We start from the raw sequence: 19,093 nt of genomic DNA, 5'->3' as shown, positions 1-19,093 counted from the left end.
AAGTTCAAGATCAAAATTCACCGATTGTTTCCGTCGTCTGGTGAGAGCTGCTCCCTGCTTCTGAGATGGCACGTTGTTGTTGAACCCTCCAGGGGGAAGGAACGTTGTGTCCTCACCTGGCAGAAGGCAGAAAGAAAAGCAAGAAGCAAACTAGCACAATGTTGAGTGAAGCCACTTTTATGAGGCCCTTAATCCCATTGATGAGGATGGAGCCCTCCTGCCCTTATCTCCTCTTAAAGAACCCTCCTCTTAATAGTATATCACATTGGCAAAACCTGAATTTTGGAGGGGACACATTCAAATCATAGCACCATTAAAGTGAGCAGTTCAGTGGCATTTAGTACATTCAGTGTTGTGCAACTGCCACCTCTATCTAGTTCCAAAACATTTCATCATTCGAAAGTAAAACTCCTTAAGCAGTTTCTCTATACTCTCTATTCCCCTATGCCACAGGCACAGGCAACTACCAATTTGCATTCTGTCTCTGTATATGTATCTGTTTTGGATATTTCATATGAAAGGAATCATACAATATGTGACCTTTTGTGTCTGACTTCTTTCACTTGATATGTTTTTGAGGTTCATCCATGTTGTAGTAAGTATCAGAACTTTGTTCTTTTTTATGGCTCAGTAGTATTCCATTGTATGTATATACCACAATTTGTTTATTCATTTGCTGATTGACATATGGGCTATTTGTGCCATTTGGCTATTGTGAGCAGTGCTGCTATAGATTGAGTATCCCTAATCCAAAAAATCTGAAATTCAGAATGCTCCAAAATTCAAAACTTTTGGCTGGGTGTGGTGGCTCATGCCAGTAATCCTAGCACTTGAGGTCAGGAGTTCACAACCAGCCTGTCCAACATGGAGAAACTCCATCTCTACTAAAAATACAAAAATTAGCTGGGCATGGTGGTGGGCACCTGTAGTCCCAGCTACTCAAAGGCTGAGGCAGGAGATTCACTTGAACCCAGGAGGTAGAGGATGCAGTGAGCCGAGATCACATCACTGCACTCCAGCCTGGGTGACAGAGTGAGACTTTCTCCAGAAGGAAAAACTTTTAAGCACCAACATGATGCTCTAAGGAAATGCTTCCAGATTTCAAATGTTCAGATTGGGGATGTTCAACCAGTAAGCATAATGCAGATATTCCAAATTTGAAAAAAATCTGAACTATGAAATGCTTCTGGTCCAAAGCATTACGGATAGGGGATACTTAACTTTACAAACCTGTGTCAACTTGTTTGAGAACCTGTTTTCAGTTTTTTGGTATGTTTACCTAGGAGTGGAATTGCTGGGTCATATGATAATTCTGTTTAACTTTTTAAGGAACTGCCAAACATTTTTCCACAGCAGCTGAGCCATTTTACAGTCCCACCAACAGTGTATGATTGTTCTAATTTTTGTACGTCTTCACCAACACTTATTTTTTTCTGTAATTTTGGTGTTTTATAGTGTTTTAAGTGGTATAATTTTGAGTTTAAAATTTTTCACTGTTTGTTGTTGGTATATAGAAATACATTTTTTCTCCATATAAACCTTGTAATCAGGTGACATTAAATTCGCTTGGGGGCTATTAATTTTAATAGTCTATTTATTTATTGGATTTTGTACTTACACCTGAATTTCCAATTTCTAAATGCTTTCATATTATTTGTTTCCTTTTTTAGTAATTATATTATGGATGCAGCAGTCTTGTGAACAACTTAGAGAATATAGGAATTAAGATATCTTAAAATTTTTCCTTACCTTAGTTTCCTTTGTAGTTCTATTGCTTTTCATTTTGGTCTTTCTTTATTTTGTAGGTATTTTTCAAATATCTGGTGATCCGTGGTTATCTATTTGTATTTATAATGGAATAGGGTGGTTGGTTTTGGTAGCTGATACTGGCTTGCTCTAGTTTTTTGAGGTCTGTTTTCTCAAAAGAGCTTTTCCACAGATGGTATGATTGAGAACTCTGCATGAGTTTCCTTTAAGGTGGGGATATCCAAGCTTTTGGCTTCCCTGAGCCACATTGGAAGAAGAATTGTCTGGGCCACACATAAAATACACTAACACTAACGACAGCTAATGAGCTAAAAAAAAAAAAAAAAAAATCACAAAAAAACTAATGATGTTTTAAGAAAGTTTATGAATATGTGTTGGGCTGCATTCAAAGCCATCCTGGGCCATGGGTTGGACAAGCTTGCATTAAGGCCAGCAGCAGAGGCTGAGGACCTAAAATGTATTCTGAGCGCTATAAATGCTTTTTTCTTTTGTTTGTTTTTGTTTGCTCTCTCCTGATCCACTGCCTCTCCCACCTTCGTTTGTGGATGTTTGGAGCAACCATCAGGCTAAATTCCAGTTCTCTTTTGTCCCTAGTACCCATGCTGGATGCTTTTCTCAATCAGATCTAGATACTAAGCCTGGGAGCCAAAGTTTATGCAGAAAGTAAGACTGTCATGAGTAGCTCTGCTGTTCTGTGAGCAATCTTTTCATTATCTTGATTTCCTTATGCTTTAGTCCAGCTTCTGGATCCTGACCTTGATGTTTTCTCCCAGATTCCATTTAGGAGATTGGTAAAAAGAGCTCTTGCCTCATTATAGTCCTTTCCTGTGATTGTTTTGCTTGGGTTGCTGTTTCTTCTGGTATGGCTATTCTACCAATTGAGTCTTACCTGTTCCAGAAATTCTTCTGTTTCTTTTCTTTCTTCCTTTTTGTTTGGCTTAGTTTAATGGAGCTATTTTTTCCAGGTTGTTATGAACATATATTTTTTAATTATGAAAAATTTGGACATAACTCACATGTATCTACTCCCCAGCTTAAATAAAACATAAATACAATTCAAGCTCTTTATTCTCTCTCTGGTTGTATTGCACTCCCTCTCATGCATCTATTAATATTTTTCCATCTGTATGCATTTCTAAACAATACAGAGCATTGTTTTGAATGTGTTAGAGCTTTTTGTAGTGACATAATACATGAATTCTTCTGCACCTTGTTTTTATTTTTCCTTTCCTTATGGTTGTTTTTTTTCTTAATATATCTTTTCTGCTGTTTCAGAGGAATTTGGGTAGAGAAGATAAGTCAGCTCATGTATTTCTTACTCTAACTTTTTAAAATGGGGAGATTTAAGCACCTTTTGGATATACTGTCACTAAGAGACACGTAGTAGAAAGGGCTTGGTGTTACCTCTTCTTGTTTCAATTGGTGTTGATAGGCGAATATGACACTTCCAGTGTTACACAAGCTAGGTAATTGAGTCTTGCTGCTGACCTATATTTGGTGTTATAAATCCCTTTGGAGTCAGAGAAACACCATTCATTTGTGTTTAGGGTATAACTGAGGTTGAATGAAGATTTGAGTTCTTATTGCTGGAAGGAGTTTTTAGACATCCTTTAGTACAAATTGTACCAAAGAAACTCAGGTCCAGAGAAGGTGAGTGACTTGTCTCAGGTGATCCAAGGGAAAAACACAGGGTTAAAAACAAGCTATAGTTCTCATTCTTCTTTCCACTTTACTATAATGAACTTGAGGTTAGAGTCCTCTCTTGTTAATGTTCTATTTTGACTTTTGCCTGCTTTTTAAAATACTTATTTGAATACCAAGAGATTTTTAGTATGTAAGAATGATGGTGAATCCTTAAACTAATGCTTATTTGCCATGTTTTTCTTAGGATCAAAATGGTTTCAATCCCAGAATACTATGAAGGCAAGAATGTCCTCCTCACAGGAGCTACCGGTTTTCTAGGGAAGGTGCTTCTGGAAAAGTTGCTGAGGTCTTGTCCTAAGGTGAATTCAGTATATGTTTTGGTGAGGCAGAAAGCTGGACAGACACCACAAGAGCGAGTGGAAGAAGTCCTTAGTGGCAAGGTAGGTATGGAAAATGAGCACTCGGAATGGAGAAAAAAGTGTGTGCTTGTGTATATAATTATTGTAGCCGTCAATAGCTTGGTATATTTCTTCAGTATTCTGAAAAAATTAGTAAAAAAAAATTTAGTAAGTTTCTACAGGATGGCACGAAACTGGATATGACTTGTGAATCACAAGGAGAAAAAGTTTTCCTCTGTGACTGGCAAAATTGTATAACAAGCTCTAAATTACCTTTATGGTGGGTATTTAAAGTATGTTTTTTAGAACATTTGAGGCAGGTTGTTTGTAACTACTAAATTAAATAGTCTTTTGATAATAATAGTAACTAGGTAGTGAGACTACCTGCTATTCTGTAAGACACTATGCTTTGATAAAATTTATAAACACCACTTACTCCCCCACAACAGTATTAGGAGGTTGAGAAGTCACATATTCCCATTTGACAGATGACAGAGGGATCATATAGAATATAATATGTCATATATTTTGAGCCTTTGGAAAAATATTACTAAGAAAAAATGGAAATGAGCTAGAATAAAATTATTTCACGATCATAAGTTTGTGAATTCTCTCAAAATGAATGAATTTATCTGACATTTACTAATAAATAGTAAGTTGAATCAGAAGGCTATAAGCTCAATTTTGGTACACATAAGGAATCTGACTGCAGGCATATCTCAAAAAGGAATTTCAAGTAGAGCATTTATTTTATAATTAGAATAATACTCATTTGAATATCTACATTCTTATAGGCCTCTTTAAAAATCCTGAAACTGTAGCAAGCCTCTTCATAACAACCAACCAGACTTTTGACTTTGAATGAACTTAATATACCTTTATGATAGTTGTTTGGAATTAATTGTCATATCACATTAGCATTTGTTTGACACCATGCAACAGATATTCCTCATTATGTTGGTTTTATTTTTTAATGATAGGATGTAAGATTCTTTCTTAGAAGTTTAAAAATTACTATTATTCTTTTAAATTATTCAAATTAGTCTACATTAGTCTCCCTTAATCATTTTTTCTCTCTGATTCTTTGCTGAACCCTTCTGGAATCCTTTGCTTCCCTTAAAACCTACAAGGAAGGAGTCATCAATGGGGCTATAAAACCAAAAGGCTTGTTCTAAGTAAAATGTCTACATGTGTGTTTTGTTGCCATCTCTGCCCTTTGTTTACTCATCTTGGCATTTTTATTATGAACCACTTGTAATTGGTATGTTTTAATTTTTCTTCTGATACTCCTCTCCCCCCAGTGAGGAGTTATTTGTTCTTACTCACTTTTTATTTTTTAGATAATACTTACTGTGCCTGCTTAGTCCTGGGCATTTGACTTGTTGTAGGGGGTTGAATTCAGGGATAAGTAAGATATGTTCCTGGCCTTTTAGACAGTTTTTAAGAGGGAAGGAAGAGGGAGTGATAGACATGTCAGGAGGAGATAGGAATAGATATTTAAGTTGATGTGCTGGCCAGAATTGAGGGTCTGAGTAAAACATGAAGATGACTTGGGCATCTTCTTCGGGGTCTTCAGAGCAGTGCTTCTAAAATTTCTTCCACACTAAGCCTAAGAAAAGGAGTGTTTTCTACTTAGAGCCTGAGGTTTCATTGAACTTCAGTGGTTTAGCCTGAACATACAGCTATTATTTTCAATAAAGAAAAGTTTTTTCCCCAAGTATTTGACTAAACTTGATACTCCGTAAAATTATGTAATTTTATCTTATGCCTTCAGTTACCTCCTGGCACATCCTACCACTTAATCCTAAAGCCATGTATTCTCCATTATGTATAGCATTGCTGGTGAGTCCATAAAAATGAGTCCTTTTTATGTCAAATAGCAGTGAGTGTACACTTAAAGTTAGTAAGAAATTTTAGGTATGGTCTACTCTGATTTTGAAATAGCAATAAAGAACATAAGGCCAAAAGCACATACCACCATGTGGGACATTGACTTATAGCAGGGTTTCTCACCTTCAGCACCATTGACATTTTGGGCTGGCTAGTTCTTTGTTCTGGAGGCCTGTTCTATGCATGGTAGGTTTATCAGCAGCATTCCTGGCCTCACTCACTCTTGTGACAACCAAAAATGTTTTTAGACATCACCAAATGTCTGTTGGGGACCAAAATCACCCCTGGTCAAGAACCATGACTTATGGAAATGTCTCAGGTAACAGAAACTCCATTAGGTGATGAAGATTGAATTAAAATACTTGATCATGGCCTGTCACGGTGGCTCATGCCTGTAATCCCAGCACTTTGGGAGGCCAAGGCTGGTGGATCACTTGAGGCCAGGAGTTTGAGACCAGCCTGGCCAAAATGGAGAAACCTCACCTCTACTAAAAAATACAAAAATTAGCCGGACGTGGTGGTACATGCCTGTGGTCCCAGCTACTCAGGAGGCTGAGGTGGGAGGATCGCTGGAACGTGGGAGGTGGAGGTTGCAGTGAGCTGAGATTGCACCACTGCACTCCAGCATGGGTAATAAGTAAGACCCTGTCTCAAAAAAAATAAAAAATAAAATGAAGTAGTTGATCATGAAGTAAATTCAGGAAAGAGAATCAAGGATATTAAAAAGGCATTAGTAAATGTAGTAAAGTGGGAACTAATTGGGTACTAGCAGGTTGAAAGCACCAGAAAAGATGGTATTGAGTAAAGAGATGTTGGCTAGAGAAGGGAAGAGTATCACATTTAAGATCTAGCAAATTTAAGAGCAGCATGACCATGTCCTGGTGGTAGTGGTATAGATAACTGATATTAAAGGGAATTAAAGGTATTCAGCAATTAGGAGAATGAAGAAGTATGAGCTCAGGGTGTTAAAAAGTACTTTTTTAGTCATTCCTTAGGTTCCTTTTCCTCTGCCCCATAAGGATTGATATTCTTCAAGTTTCAGGCTCAGGCCTTGGTATCTTATTAGGTCCAGTGAGATGGTTACTCAGCCTCCCTCTGTTTTATGTGAGATGAATGGATGTCCTTTAAATTAGATTTGGATTTAGTTTCATATAGTTAGGATCTTGGGTACTTATTATTGCTGTTACCTGGATAAACTCTTCTACTCCCAGGGCTTCAGTTACTACTTGTATGTGGTTAGTAAAATCTATATTGATAGTCTAGCTCTCTTCCTGAACTTAGACCCACAAAGCCAGTCACCTCTACTAGACCTGTCTTCTGGGGTGTCATGTAGGCACTTTACACTCGACATTCACAAGACTGAATTTGTATCTCCAAAACAGTACTTCTTTCTCTTCCTGTGTTCCTTAGTCTACCAAATTTATTCACTTAACAAATGTTTAAAGTCTTTATCTTGCCAGGCAAGATCTGCTCTCTTGGACCTGTGTGCTGAGCAAAATAGGTATGGACCCTACCCTAATGAAGTTTGCATTCCTTATCTCTCAAATTCAGTCATAAGCCAAAATGACTACATCCTGAATGTTACATCCTGAATCTCATTGCTGTTATTTTGATTCAGACCAGTAAATGTCTTGATATGGGTAACCACAAGAGTGTCCTAAAACTCATTACTGCCAAAGGATTTTTTAAAAATTATGAACATGCTTGTATCACCTCTCTGCTTAAAATCTGTCAACAGAGACCGGGCGTGGTGGCTCACGCCTATAATCCCAGCGCTTTGGGAGGCCAAGGCAGGGGGGGATCATGAGGTCAGGAGATCGACACCATCCTGGCTAACATGGTGAAACCCCATCTCTACTAAAAATACAGAAAAATTATCCGGGCGTGGTGGTGGGCGCTAGTCCCAGCTACTCTGGAGGCTGAGGCAGGAGAATGGTGTGAACCCGTGAGGCGGAGCTAGCAGTGAGCCAAGATCTCACCACTGCACTCCAGCCTGGGCAACAGAGCAAGACTCCGTCTCAAAAAAAAAAAATCTGTATCAGTAGTTCACCATGACTCCCAGATAAAATTCATCTTTTTAATGTGGCTTGAAAGACATAGTTATCTGGCCTTTCTTATCTCCATACAACTCTAGCTGCTTTTCCTGCATACTCTATATTTCAGGCTGACTGAATCATTTTTAATTTCCCAAGCATATTAATGCCTTCTGATTTCTAAGGGGTTATACATGCTACTTCCTCTGCCTAGAAACACTATTATTCTACTTTGTAATTTCAGGGCCTTCCTCCCTCACTTTTGTCCCTAACACACACACACATACCACACACACACACATTTTGTTAAATGTCATTTTCTCTGAGAAGCCAGCTTGTGTGTGGTCTTTCAAAGCTGGGTTATTTGTTTCTCCTATGCAGGCCCATAACACTTACCTGTTATTACTTAACACTGTATTTTAATTGTACATTTACTTGGACCAAAGGCCATTTCCTTGTGTCTTTAGAATCTAGAAGGTGCCTGCCTGGCTCATATGAAATACTCAGTAAGTTTTTATTTTTTAAATTAATATAAGAAAACATTAATATTCAAGTCATGTGCTAGCAGTGGAAGTAGCAGTAAGAGCTATCAGTAGGAGCGGGAAGAGTGTTACATAACTAAAGTCATCCAGGAAGGTGGAAGTGAGCACTGATATGTTATATAGACTTTCTTCTTAGGTTAAGAATCCTGCTTAAACTGCAAGTTTGAACTTCAAATGGAGAGTCAAAATGTGATAGAGCAGTGACCTAGAGGTAGCATCAGTGTTTCTCTGTCAAATCTGGGATAAAAAGTTAAACTTGACTCAATTGAATATGCCTTTAAGTTGTAATCATTTTATGATCTGATTGTCTAGCAAAATTTATTCCTTTGGGTACACTTAAAGAATGTTGAATTTTCAGCTTAAATCCTATATATGTAATACTTCTGAAGTTTGTTCAGTTTCTAGTTTGCATTTGCCTACCAACTTTTTCCTTTAACATATTGACTTTGTTTTCCTTTTTAAAAATTTGTTCTAAGATTTTAGGTAGAATGTAAATCGTGTTTTTTTCTAATCTACTGAAAGGGAATAAAATAAAAATGAAGTGAAGTGAAAAATTAAGATCTAGATTTTAGAGATCTGAATGATCATTTTAAACATTGTCCTAATGTCTGTATTGCTGAAGTCTATTCTGAGGGGTGATACAATCTAATCAGCCAAGGCATGGACAGTTCAAATTCAACTTTGTGAGCTACCGGCTTTGTGTACTTAGCAAACTCCTTAACTGCTCTGAGTCTCAGATTCCTTATGTGCAAAACGAGGATAATAGCGTGGGCCTCATAGGGTGTTTTCTATACAGAATAATAGCAATTAAGAATAGCAACTTTAGGAATTGTATAGTTTAAGTTTCTAAAAAAAATAGTCATCCTTGGTGGGAAAAAATGGTGATAATGAGTTTTAGAAAGTGGAAAAATACTGCCCTAAAATAAATATTTTTCCCCTTTGATAGCTCTTTGACAGACTGAGAGATGAAAATCCAGATTTTAGAGAGAAAATTATAGCAATCAACAGCGAACTCACCCAACCTAAACTGGCTCTCAGTGAAGAAGATAAAGAGGTGATCATAGATTCTACCAATATTATATTCCACTGTGCAGCTACAGTAAGGTTTAATGAAAATTTAAGGTAAGTACAGGTAATTATATAATATTTGAACTTCAGTATAGTTATTAAAAAATCTCATTTTAATTCTACTTTTTAGTCAAGTTGTTTCAAATGTGATTTGAAACTATTTGCCATATGTTAACTGTGGCTTTCAGTGTCCTACAGAGTGTTAAAAGAATTTTCTTCTTCTTCTTCTCAGTTTAAAAACCTTGGATAACTAATACATGTTTATTGGAAGAAGTTGCCATGAATTTAAACATGCAACAGGGAAGAGGCAAAAAGTGGAGTAGAAGAAAACTTAGTCTTAACAACTAATAGTGTTTGTCTTCTCTTTCTTCAGAAGCCTATACCCCAGCAGCTTTATTCTTCTAATCCACATCGTATCCATGTGAAAATAAACAAAATTAGGCTCAGGTTTTACAGGATAAGGAAAAATTGCTTATAAATTTAAATCACACCTTTTTATTTTCAAACTTTTGCGGTAGTGCTATGGGCAAGGTATGTTGGACATAAATTTAATTTAAAAATAATTTAGACTTCTTTCAAGATTCCTGTTGCAAGAAAAAGTTAAGACTCTAAATGTCCACCATTCTTAAAAAATCTAATGAGTATGCATTTCAAATAATGGTTCTGAATTCAGAGCATTCTTTTTGACAGTGTGGCTAAAGATAGTTTTTATAATGTTAATCTAATTGTATAGTCTCATGCCAATTAAAATGGTGTAGACTTGGTATAGGTTTCAAAGCTACTTGAAATGTAAAATGTTGTCTTTAAAATGTTTTAAAGATAAATAACTAAAAGGAGGATATTGAATGCTCTAAGAAAGAAATGATAAGTGTTTAAGATGATAGATGTGCCAGTCACCCTGATCTAATTACTATACATTGTACGCATCAAAACACCGCTATGTATCTCATAAATATGTAGTTATGATATGTCAATTTAAAAAATAAAATACATTTTTAAAAGTTTAAAAAATTTAGTTCTGAGGCTGAGGTGGGAGGATCGCTTGAAGCCAGCATCAGCAACATAATGAGACCCCGTCTCTACAAACAAAATATTTTAATTAAGAATTTAAAAAATTAAAAATTAAGTTCTGATTACAAAAGGTTTGATATTATTCCCCATATTGTCTTTATCTAATATGGAAGTATAAATGTCAGTCAACATTATATAAGGTGACAGTTCAGTGCCAAAGCATTACAGTGTGTTTTGCCTGTATTCCAGGTGAGGGCACTGTAATAGTCCCTTAGATCTCTGCAGTAGTCCTTTATGGGTTTTCAGTGTAGTTCCTCATTAATTATTTTATTCCATGGTCACCTTACCTACTGTAATATTATAGGCAAATCCATTGTACGCTTGAGGAAGCTGAGGCAGCATTGTAACGGAAGGGCTATGAGCTTTGGAATTACATACATTAGTTCTAATCTTGACCATATCATTCATTTACTGGTGAGTTTGTGTAAGTTATTAACCTCCTTAAGCCTCAGCTTCTTGATTTATAAAATTGAAGTAACATTTCTCAAAAGATTTTTTTTTTTCCTTCAGGAAATTTAAGTGATGTCTCAGTTTGACTGTCCATGGCAGGAAATCTGAATCTGTAGCAGTTGCTTTATTTATTTTTTAGCTCTTTCTGTGCAGCTGACAGGTAAAATATTGTGCAGCCATTATGTGTTAATGATTCAAAGGTGACAAAAGTATGTTATTAGGACTATAATATGATCTTATTTTCATAAAATACATGTGTAGATGTATTTATGTACATGTCTTTCTATATTTGCTGATAATACATTTATCTTTGAATGTTGCAGTTACAGGTAGGTTTTTAGTCTTACCTGTATATTATTTTTTCTACTATGAACGTGTATTAATCTTCAAATAAAGGTGTATACAAATGACTTTTTAAAATTATTTTTAAAAGTAACACCTATAAGAAATCTTAAAGGGACTAATACCCTCATCAACTAACAAATCTCTTTATTTTTTACATTTAAAATTTTCGTTGTGTGTGTATATTTTTGCATATAGGTCTAACTATTTGTTTTTAACTAGCATTTCCAAGATTGTGAATGTGGTCTCTTAATTTTTAGTGATTTATCTTTTCCTAAAATTCATTAGCGTGAAATGGTCAGTAAAGTAGATATTTTTCCCCCATAATTCTGGCTTTTATTATTTCCTTCGTAGACAAAAGAAAGAGTTCACACAGCTGTATGAAGCTTAGCATGTTTTCATGAAAAACATATGTAGATATTGGCTAATGGTAGTATAGTCCTCATTGACTTAACGGGGGAAGTTATATGCTTTGAAAGGTGAACAGGAAACATTGATTAGGGTAAGACTCATAAAGGGAAGCTTTACAAGGAGGACCAAAGTACAGTACTTTCAGGGAACTTTCTTTCTGTCCCCCTAGGGTAAGCAAGGCTACCATTAATGAAAAGGACATCTTCTCGTTATTATTTTCTTCTTCTACTAGAGATGCCATAGCAGAAGGCATCTTACGTATTACATTGTTTTTCTTTTCCTTTGTCAAAGCATGTATGTTCACTGACCTAGTCCTTGTCATTACACTGAAATTATTTCTGGGAAGCAATTTTAAGGGATGTTGACTTCCAAGTGGTGATAGGACATTAGGTTTGAGTCCGACACTCTATAATACTCCAGGCAGGCATATAACACTTCGTATGAAAGAATTACTGTTTGTTTTTGTTTGAGATAGGGTCTCACCTTTATTGCCCAGGCTGAGAGTACAGTGACACAATCATGGCTCACTGCAGCCTCGACCGCCTGGGCTCAAGTGATCCTCCCACCTCAGCCTCCCTAGTAGCTGGTACTAGAGGCATGTGCCAACATGCCTGTCTAATTTTTGTATTTTTTGTAGAGACAGGGTTTCACTAACAATTACTCTTTATAACTACTTGTTAAGTTAACCCACAAATAAAAAATGGCATGAAGCTTTTACTGTTGGGGGGAAGTTTTCAGATGTTACTACAACATTAAGCCCAGTACCTTGGGAGAGAAACCAACATAAATTGCACACAGATCTTATTTGCAAAGTGCATGTGGTCTAGAGGAGATAGGATATGCAAAATAACCATAATGTAGGATAGAGAATAAGGATTTATTAAGGAGCACACATGAAATGCTATTAGAGTTGAGAGAAGGTAGATAGAGCTCACTTATTTTCAGATGTGGTGGTTCCTAAATCTTGAGACAGTAGAAAAATAGATAGGCTTAGGATTCATAAGGAAATACTGACAAAAAGTGTGGGGAGGGCTGGGCGTGGTCGCTCACGCCTGTAATCCTAGCACTTTGGGAGGCTGAGGCAGGTGGATCACCTAAGGTCAGGAGTTCAAGACCAGCCTGGCCAACATGGTGAAACCTCATCTCTACTAATAATACAAAAATGAGCCGGGCATGGTGGCGCACGCCTGTAATCTCAGCTACTTGGGAGGCTGAGGCAGAAGAATCACCTGAACCTGGGACGTGGAGGTTGCAGTGAGCTGAGATCATGCCATTGCACTCCAGCCTGGGCTACAAGAGCGAAACTCCGTCTCAAAAAAAAAAAAAAAAGTGAGAGGAGAAGTGAAGATAATAAATGGAGTAACTTAAGTAGTTCATCATGGGGTCTGGCATAAGGGAAGGTACTAGCTGGTATAAGGGAAGGTACTAGTAAAGGAAGTGCAAGTAAGACAGGGTCACTAGAGTTGAGAGTAATGGAGAGGCAAGAAACTGGAGAATGTGAGGACAAAAACCAGGCTGAAGGGAGAGATGGATGGACAGATGGTGTGGTTTGCGGAAAATTCATAGTACAAAATTTTAGAAATAGGGCAATTCTGAGTGATAAAACCCAAGGTATGAATATGAAAGATTTTCAGAAAGGAATGGTAGTTAAGATTGATGCTTAGAAAAGATCAAGAAACTATTGAGTGTGTTGGGCATTGATTATCAGACTTTAGAATGTATTAAGAATCTTAAGAATTACTGGAAAGTGTGTTAAAAATGCATATTCCTAGACTGCGCTTGCCAAATTTTGACTTTTTAATTTTGGAATCATACTCCAGAGTTCTTGTTTTTAGCAAGAGCCTTAGGTGTTAGTCACTGTTGGACCTTGTTTTGCCCCTTGAGAACCATTGCTGTCAGAATCAGCTTTGGAGACATTTTTTAAATTACAGATGACTGAGCCCCCTACCCTAAGATTGACTCATTGTTCCTTAAATATCTGTGTCTATATTTTCATTAAGATTTAAAAAAATGGCAGTAGTAGTGATGAGATCTCATCTAGACAGTATTTTCTCAGGGGCAGGAGGGTGGAAAAGAGACTTGTGTCAAAATGGCCTGGAGAACTTATTTAAAATATAGTCTTCCAGACCTCATTTCATGTGTTAAAAGTATCTGATGATGAGGTCCAAGAGTCTGCATTTTTAATAAACTGCTAGGTATATGTTATGCCAAGTATGAGAACCCTAGTTTAAGGTCTTTAGAAGTATTATCAACATAGATTTCTTTGAAAAACCTAAGATGCCTGTAGAAGAAAGACGAACAAGAAAATGTATTGGCACTTCAGGTCTTTGAGCTTTTTTTTCTTTTTAAATTTTTCTTTGAAGTGATTTCCATGTCTTCATTTAGTGAAGGATTCTAATTACAAAGACTTTCTCATTTTGTACCCCTCTCCCAAAAGCCTGTCTTATTGAAGATACATTTATGACTCCATATAACCAAAACAATGAAAACATTATTTTTGTTTAGTACTAAATGATTTCTGATATAACATGTCAGAGTCTCAGTCTGAAGGTCAGTGGAGTAGAAATTGGACTGAGGTAAAACAGAGTTAGGTTAACTAGCCTGGCAGAGAGATACTAGACGTTACTCATGTGGGCGCAGAATGGCTTCAGGTTTGGGCTCTCAGGTACAGATGCAAAGGGAAAAAGGCAAGGCACAGAAGTGTTCCTCTCAAATTATCCCTTATTTTCAGTGACCTAGAAACTCTGTTACCATCCTCAGGGACATGTAACAGAATATCCTTTGTGTACTTTTCCCAAAACATGGCTCTTCCTGCCCCCATTGTTTCACAAGTGCAAAAGAAAATAGTGCATTCCCTTATAGTCTAGTGGACAGTATCGTCTATGTGAAATGTCTTTCTTGTCGGATTTTCACTTGAACAGGTTTTCTCCCTCAATTGAGATAAGGAAGAACAAAAAAATGCATCCATGATTTTAAGAACTCAACCCAATTATTTCATTAGAAAAATTATTTCTAGTGTGTTTTCATAGGGTCCTGGATACTATTAAATTAAAAGAAAAACTATGGCACAGGACTTTTTTTCTCTTCTGGAGTTATTCCTTGTTCCTGGTGACCCAGAACTTGTCCTGTCCTCAGGAACCTGTAACAGAATATTCTCTGTATTCCTCTCCCAAACAGTACCCTCCCTATCCCCATTGTTTTGCAAATGCGATAGACATCAAAGCACTGCTTTACAGTGAAGTAGACTGGATTCTATCTATGACATCTCCTGGTCTTTTAAAACAATAGTTGGATTTTTTTTTCTTAAATATTGAAAATAATAAGAATTTTAGAAAGTACTGAAAACGTTTTCTTAAAAAATTTTCTTTGAACATTATTTTTCATTATTATAAACATACTTTCTAATTTTACTTTTAAAAATATAGAAAATTTCTGTATTTCTAATTTTTTCCATAATTATAATTTTCGTGATTTGATGATATTCCATCATGTTGACATACCACAGTTTATGTATTATTCACTTAGAATAAACTTTAAGGAATTTTAGTTTCTTTTTATTTGAAAAATGAGGACTAGAACAAGTTTTTCCTCTGAGTTAATTTCAACAGGTTAACTAGATTAATAAGTATACCATTTCTGTAATTCCTGGTACTTTGTCCTAGTTTCCTTCAAATCATTTGTGTCAGTTTGTAGTATCAACAACAGTGTATTACTTTGCCATTTTTGTCACTGGTATTGAGTATTTAAATCTTTTTGTTTGTTGGTTTTTATTTTTTTAATTGACAAAAGTTGTATGTATTTTTCGTTTACAACATGTTTTGAAATATGTATACATTGTAATGGTTAAATGAGCTAATTGGCATATTCATTATCTCACATACTTTTTGTGGTGAGAATACCTAAAGTCCACTCTTTTCGTAATTTTTAAAAATAACAATACATTGATATTAACTATAGTTTCTATGTTGTACAATAGATCTCTTGGTCAGTTTTTTAAAAGCCGTAAACAGAAGTTTAATAGAAAGCAAATCTATCCACCATCTCATTACCTTAAGGAATATTTGTCGACTGCCTGTTTGGTGACTATGTTAGAAATACTGCTAAATGCTTACAAGCTATTTGTTTAATTTTATACCAGTCTTAGTAGGTAGGTTTCATTATTGTTCCCATTTCCAGGTAAGAAAACTGAGGCCTGAGTGCTTCAGTTTATGTCCTGATAGGTAGGCCAAGTCAGGATTTGAACACAGGTCTGATTCCAGAGCCTTGTTTTTAATCTTGCTTCAAAAAAATTGTATGTATTTTTTGGTATTATTTATACAAATGTTTCATGTTTTTATAGACTTCACATAATTATTTTAGTAGTTATATTCTTTCATTGTGATAAAATACTTTATTGAGTCATTCCGTATTCCATAGTGAATATTTGGGCTCTCTAGGTTTTTATTAATTGCATGATGCTTCATTGATAACTTTTCTGCATATATACTTCTGCTTTTGTGGAATTACTTACTTCAAGTAAATTCCAAGAAGGGAATATATAATTTTGGGGTCTTGCATATGCCTTGTAACAAATGTACCAGTTTTATTATTATATCCCTTTGACTCTAGCCTTAGAAAAGTGTTTGGATTGATTGCTACAAAGAGGGAAATAAACATATTCTTTCTTGATTATATGTTAATATAACAACATAATATGGCATAATATGGATATATTATGCAAGATTATACTTTTAAAAATCAAGATGCCAAATAAGTCTAGCATGACTTAAAAATGTACGCATAGAAGCTAAAGACTGAAATTATCTGTTTGTTCCTGGACAATTATATAATTTTTAAATTTCTACTTTAATTTTTAAGAGCTACAATGCAGGTTATTTTATAATCAAAATTTTTTTAACGCAGCTGATAGAGTAAACATTTAATATGGAAATAAAATACATTAAACATGTTTAATATGGAAATAAAATACAGCTAAAGGATAAGTTGTAAAGAAACAAAAATTTCTCTCTCTCTACTTCCCTAATGAAAATAATATTTTTTAACAGGTAAAATAACGTAGCTTCCCAATTTTCTATTATCACTTTTTCTTTTTAAACAGAGATGCTGTTCAGTTAAATGTGATTGCAACACGACAGCTTATTCTCCTTGCACAACAAATGAAGAATCTGGAAGTGTTCATGCATGTATCAACAGCATATGCCTACTGTAATCGAAAGCATATTGATGAAGTAGTCTATCCACCACCTGTGGATCCCAAGAAGCTGATTGATTCTTTAGAGTATGTTTGTTTGAAATTTATATACATTTACTTTGATCCCAAAAGAGGCCAAGGCAGGCGGATCATGAGTCAGGAGTTCAAGAGCAGCCTGGCCAACATAGTGAAACCCCATCTCACTAAAAATACGAAAAAAATTAGCCAGGCATGGTGGCAGGTGCCTGTAGTCCTAGCTACTTAGGAGGCTGAGGCAGGAGAGTTGCTTGAATCCGGGAGGTTGCAGTGAACCGAGATGGTGCCACTGCACTCCAACCTGGGCAACACAGTGAGACTCTGTCTCAAAAAAACAAAAAACAAAAAAACCTTTGGATTCAAGTCCCTCCCTCTTCTCCTCACCCCACCCCATATACACGTGCACACACACACACACACATTTATCTCTTCTTCAAAAATTTTTGCATATCCCCCACATTCTTATTGTATAGATTAATATCTAAATAAATGTTAATGAAGTCAATGTGTAGTTTTCACTTTTGACTAAGTATACTGGTAATATTTGGAGGAAGGCTCCTGAACATCTTATTAGTGATGTTAGGGGCTCTCTTTTTCAGGGAATCAATCTTAGCAACCAAGAAGTACCAGTGGAGACCCATGACTGCCTGTTTAATAGCAAGGCTCTAATTTATCAAAGGATTGCCCTCATCACCCCCGACCCATGGAGTATATATATATATATAGAGGGGCCTTTAATTATTAGAGAATCAGAGGAATAATAGTCTTTTAATTCATACCCTTACTTTTTATCATCTTTCTGAGGACTGAGATCCTGTCAGCAATTGTTCCATGAAAATTATTTGTGAGTATTGATAGATAGGGATTAAATGAGGGAGAGTATGTACCATGACCTTGTTCTCATTTGCTGCAGCTTAGACTTTCTCATCAAACAGACAAGGTTCAGACAAGAAAAAGAGAGATCTTTTTTACTTTTACGATTATATAAACATTCCAGTATCCACCATATTTTCATGTTTGTTAATCCTCATATAATATCTTTGAATTTTTTCCTCCTTTATTCTTCCCTCTTTTAGTCTCCTTTCTTTCCAGAGATTCTATCCACTTTGACTGCTTCATTAACATCTGCTGCTTTCTCCTAAAATAAGCACAGTCTTTTCTTTAAGGCTTTCCTGCTAATATGAGGAAACAGATAGATTGTAAAAAAAATAAGTATGAGAAATTACCAAGACATTTTCATTGTAATTCCTTAATTTCTATTTTCTCACTCATTTTCTTAGATGGTCCCAAATATCTACTTCATTTTCTTCATAGGTCAATAAACAGAAGTGTTTAATATCTGTGGGAAAAGTTGAGTGTGGAAGTTAATGGAGCATTTTACTTTTTCTCTTACTAACTATATACAAACATTTGAGAAACTGAAAAAGAACTTGTAAGCTAATGCTGTATCTCCTTTCCTTGCTGCAAAGAAATCTAGCTAACATAATTTTAAGATAACTCATGGGTTTGTTCTATAAACTCATTCTAATAATAAGGCTTACCGGCTAAAGTTTCTCCTGAGTTTAGGCAGGTTTTTTTTTTTTCCTCATGTATCAATTATCCCTTTCATTTTTCAAATTTCATCTCCATGGTGGAATTTTTCCTAAGTTGGGTAGCAATTTCCCTTCAATTTAATTAATTTTTTTTCCTTTCATATGCAAAAAGTACTTCCATATACAGAAGAAAATTTTATCTTGATAATCTCCGTTTTATGCTTTGTTATCAATTAGTATGGGTATCATTAGAGTATGACAATATACTGAGTCTACTTGCATACACAGCATTATCGACAAGAAGGAAAAACAAGTACATAATGTATTAGAATCAGAAGTTTAGGAAAAACCATGGACACCACCTAGTATATCGCCCTCCTTTTACAGATGAACAGAGTAGACCATTTCTTCAAAGAGAATTGGAGGAATTTTTTGACTTCATAGTAGGTTGCTAATTGAATTTTTATAGCATGCTTCAATTTATTTTTATTGTTCATCATAGTATTTGTTAATCTCATTAGAGCATATGATTTGCAGTGCTGCACCTTAAATACTAGGCCTTTTATGCCTTTTATGTTCATTATAAATGTATGTTAATTGTAACTGTATATAATTAACATGTTACTTCATTAGGTGGTTATATACAGATCTATATTTCCTAACCTGCAAACTTCCAGAAGGTTTCAGATATATTTTGGAATTTATTTGGACTTTAGAG

General features: G+C 35.6%; 1 protein-coding gene across 8 annotated transcripts in view; it reads left to right on the top strand.

Moving 5' to 3' along the window:
• The window catches only part of FAR1 (fatty acyl-CoA reductase 1), a 63,144-nt gene that overhangs the window by 21,724 nt on the left and 22,327 nt on the right, over positions 1–19,093 (top strand). For all 8 annotated transcript variants that reach the window (XM_055282360.2, XM_063641965.1, XM_063641962.1 and 5 more), the window contains 3 exons: positions 3,656–3,851; positions 9,221–9,396; positions 16,715–16,894. In XM_055282360.2, the coding sequence (XP_055138335.1) occupies positions 3,663–3,851; positions 9,221–9,396; positions 16,715–16,894 (545 nt within the window). In that variant the 5' untranslated portion in view covers positions 3,656–3,662. The remainder of the gene's footprint in view (positions 1–3,655; positions 3,852–9,220; positions 9,397–16,714; positions 16,895–19,093) is intronic.

This window comes from Symphalangus syndactylus, chromosome 6 (assembly GCF_028878055.3).
Source record: "Symphalangus syndactylus isolate Jambi chromosome 6, NHGRI_mSymSyn1-v2.1_pri, whole genome shotgun sequence".
NCBI lineage: Eukaryota > Metazoa > Chordata > Mammalia > Primates > Hylobatidae > Symphalangus > Symphalangus syndactylus.
Note: the sequence above shows the minus strand (reverse complement) of the source record. Positions and strands in the feature narration are given on the sequence as shown.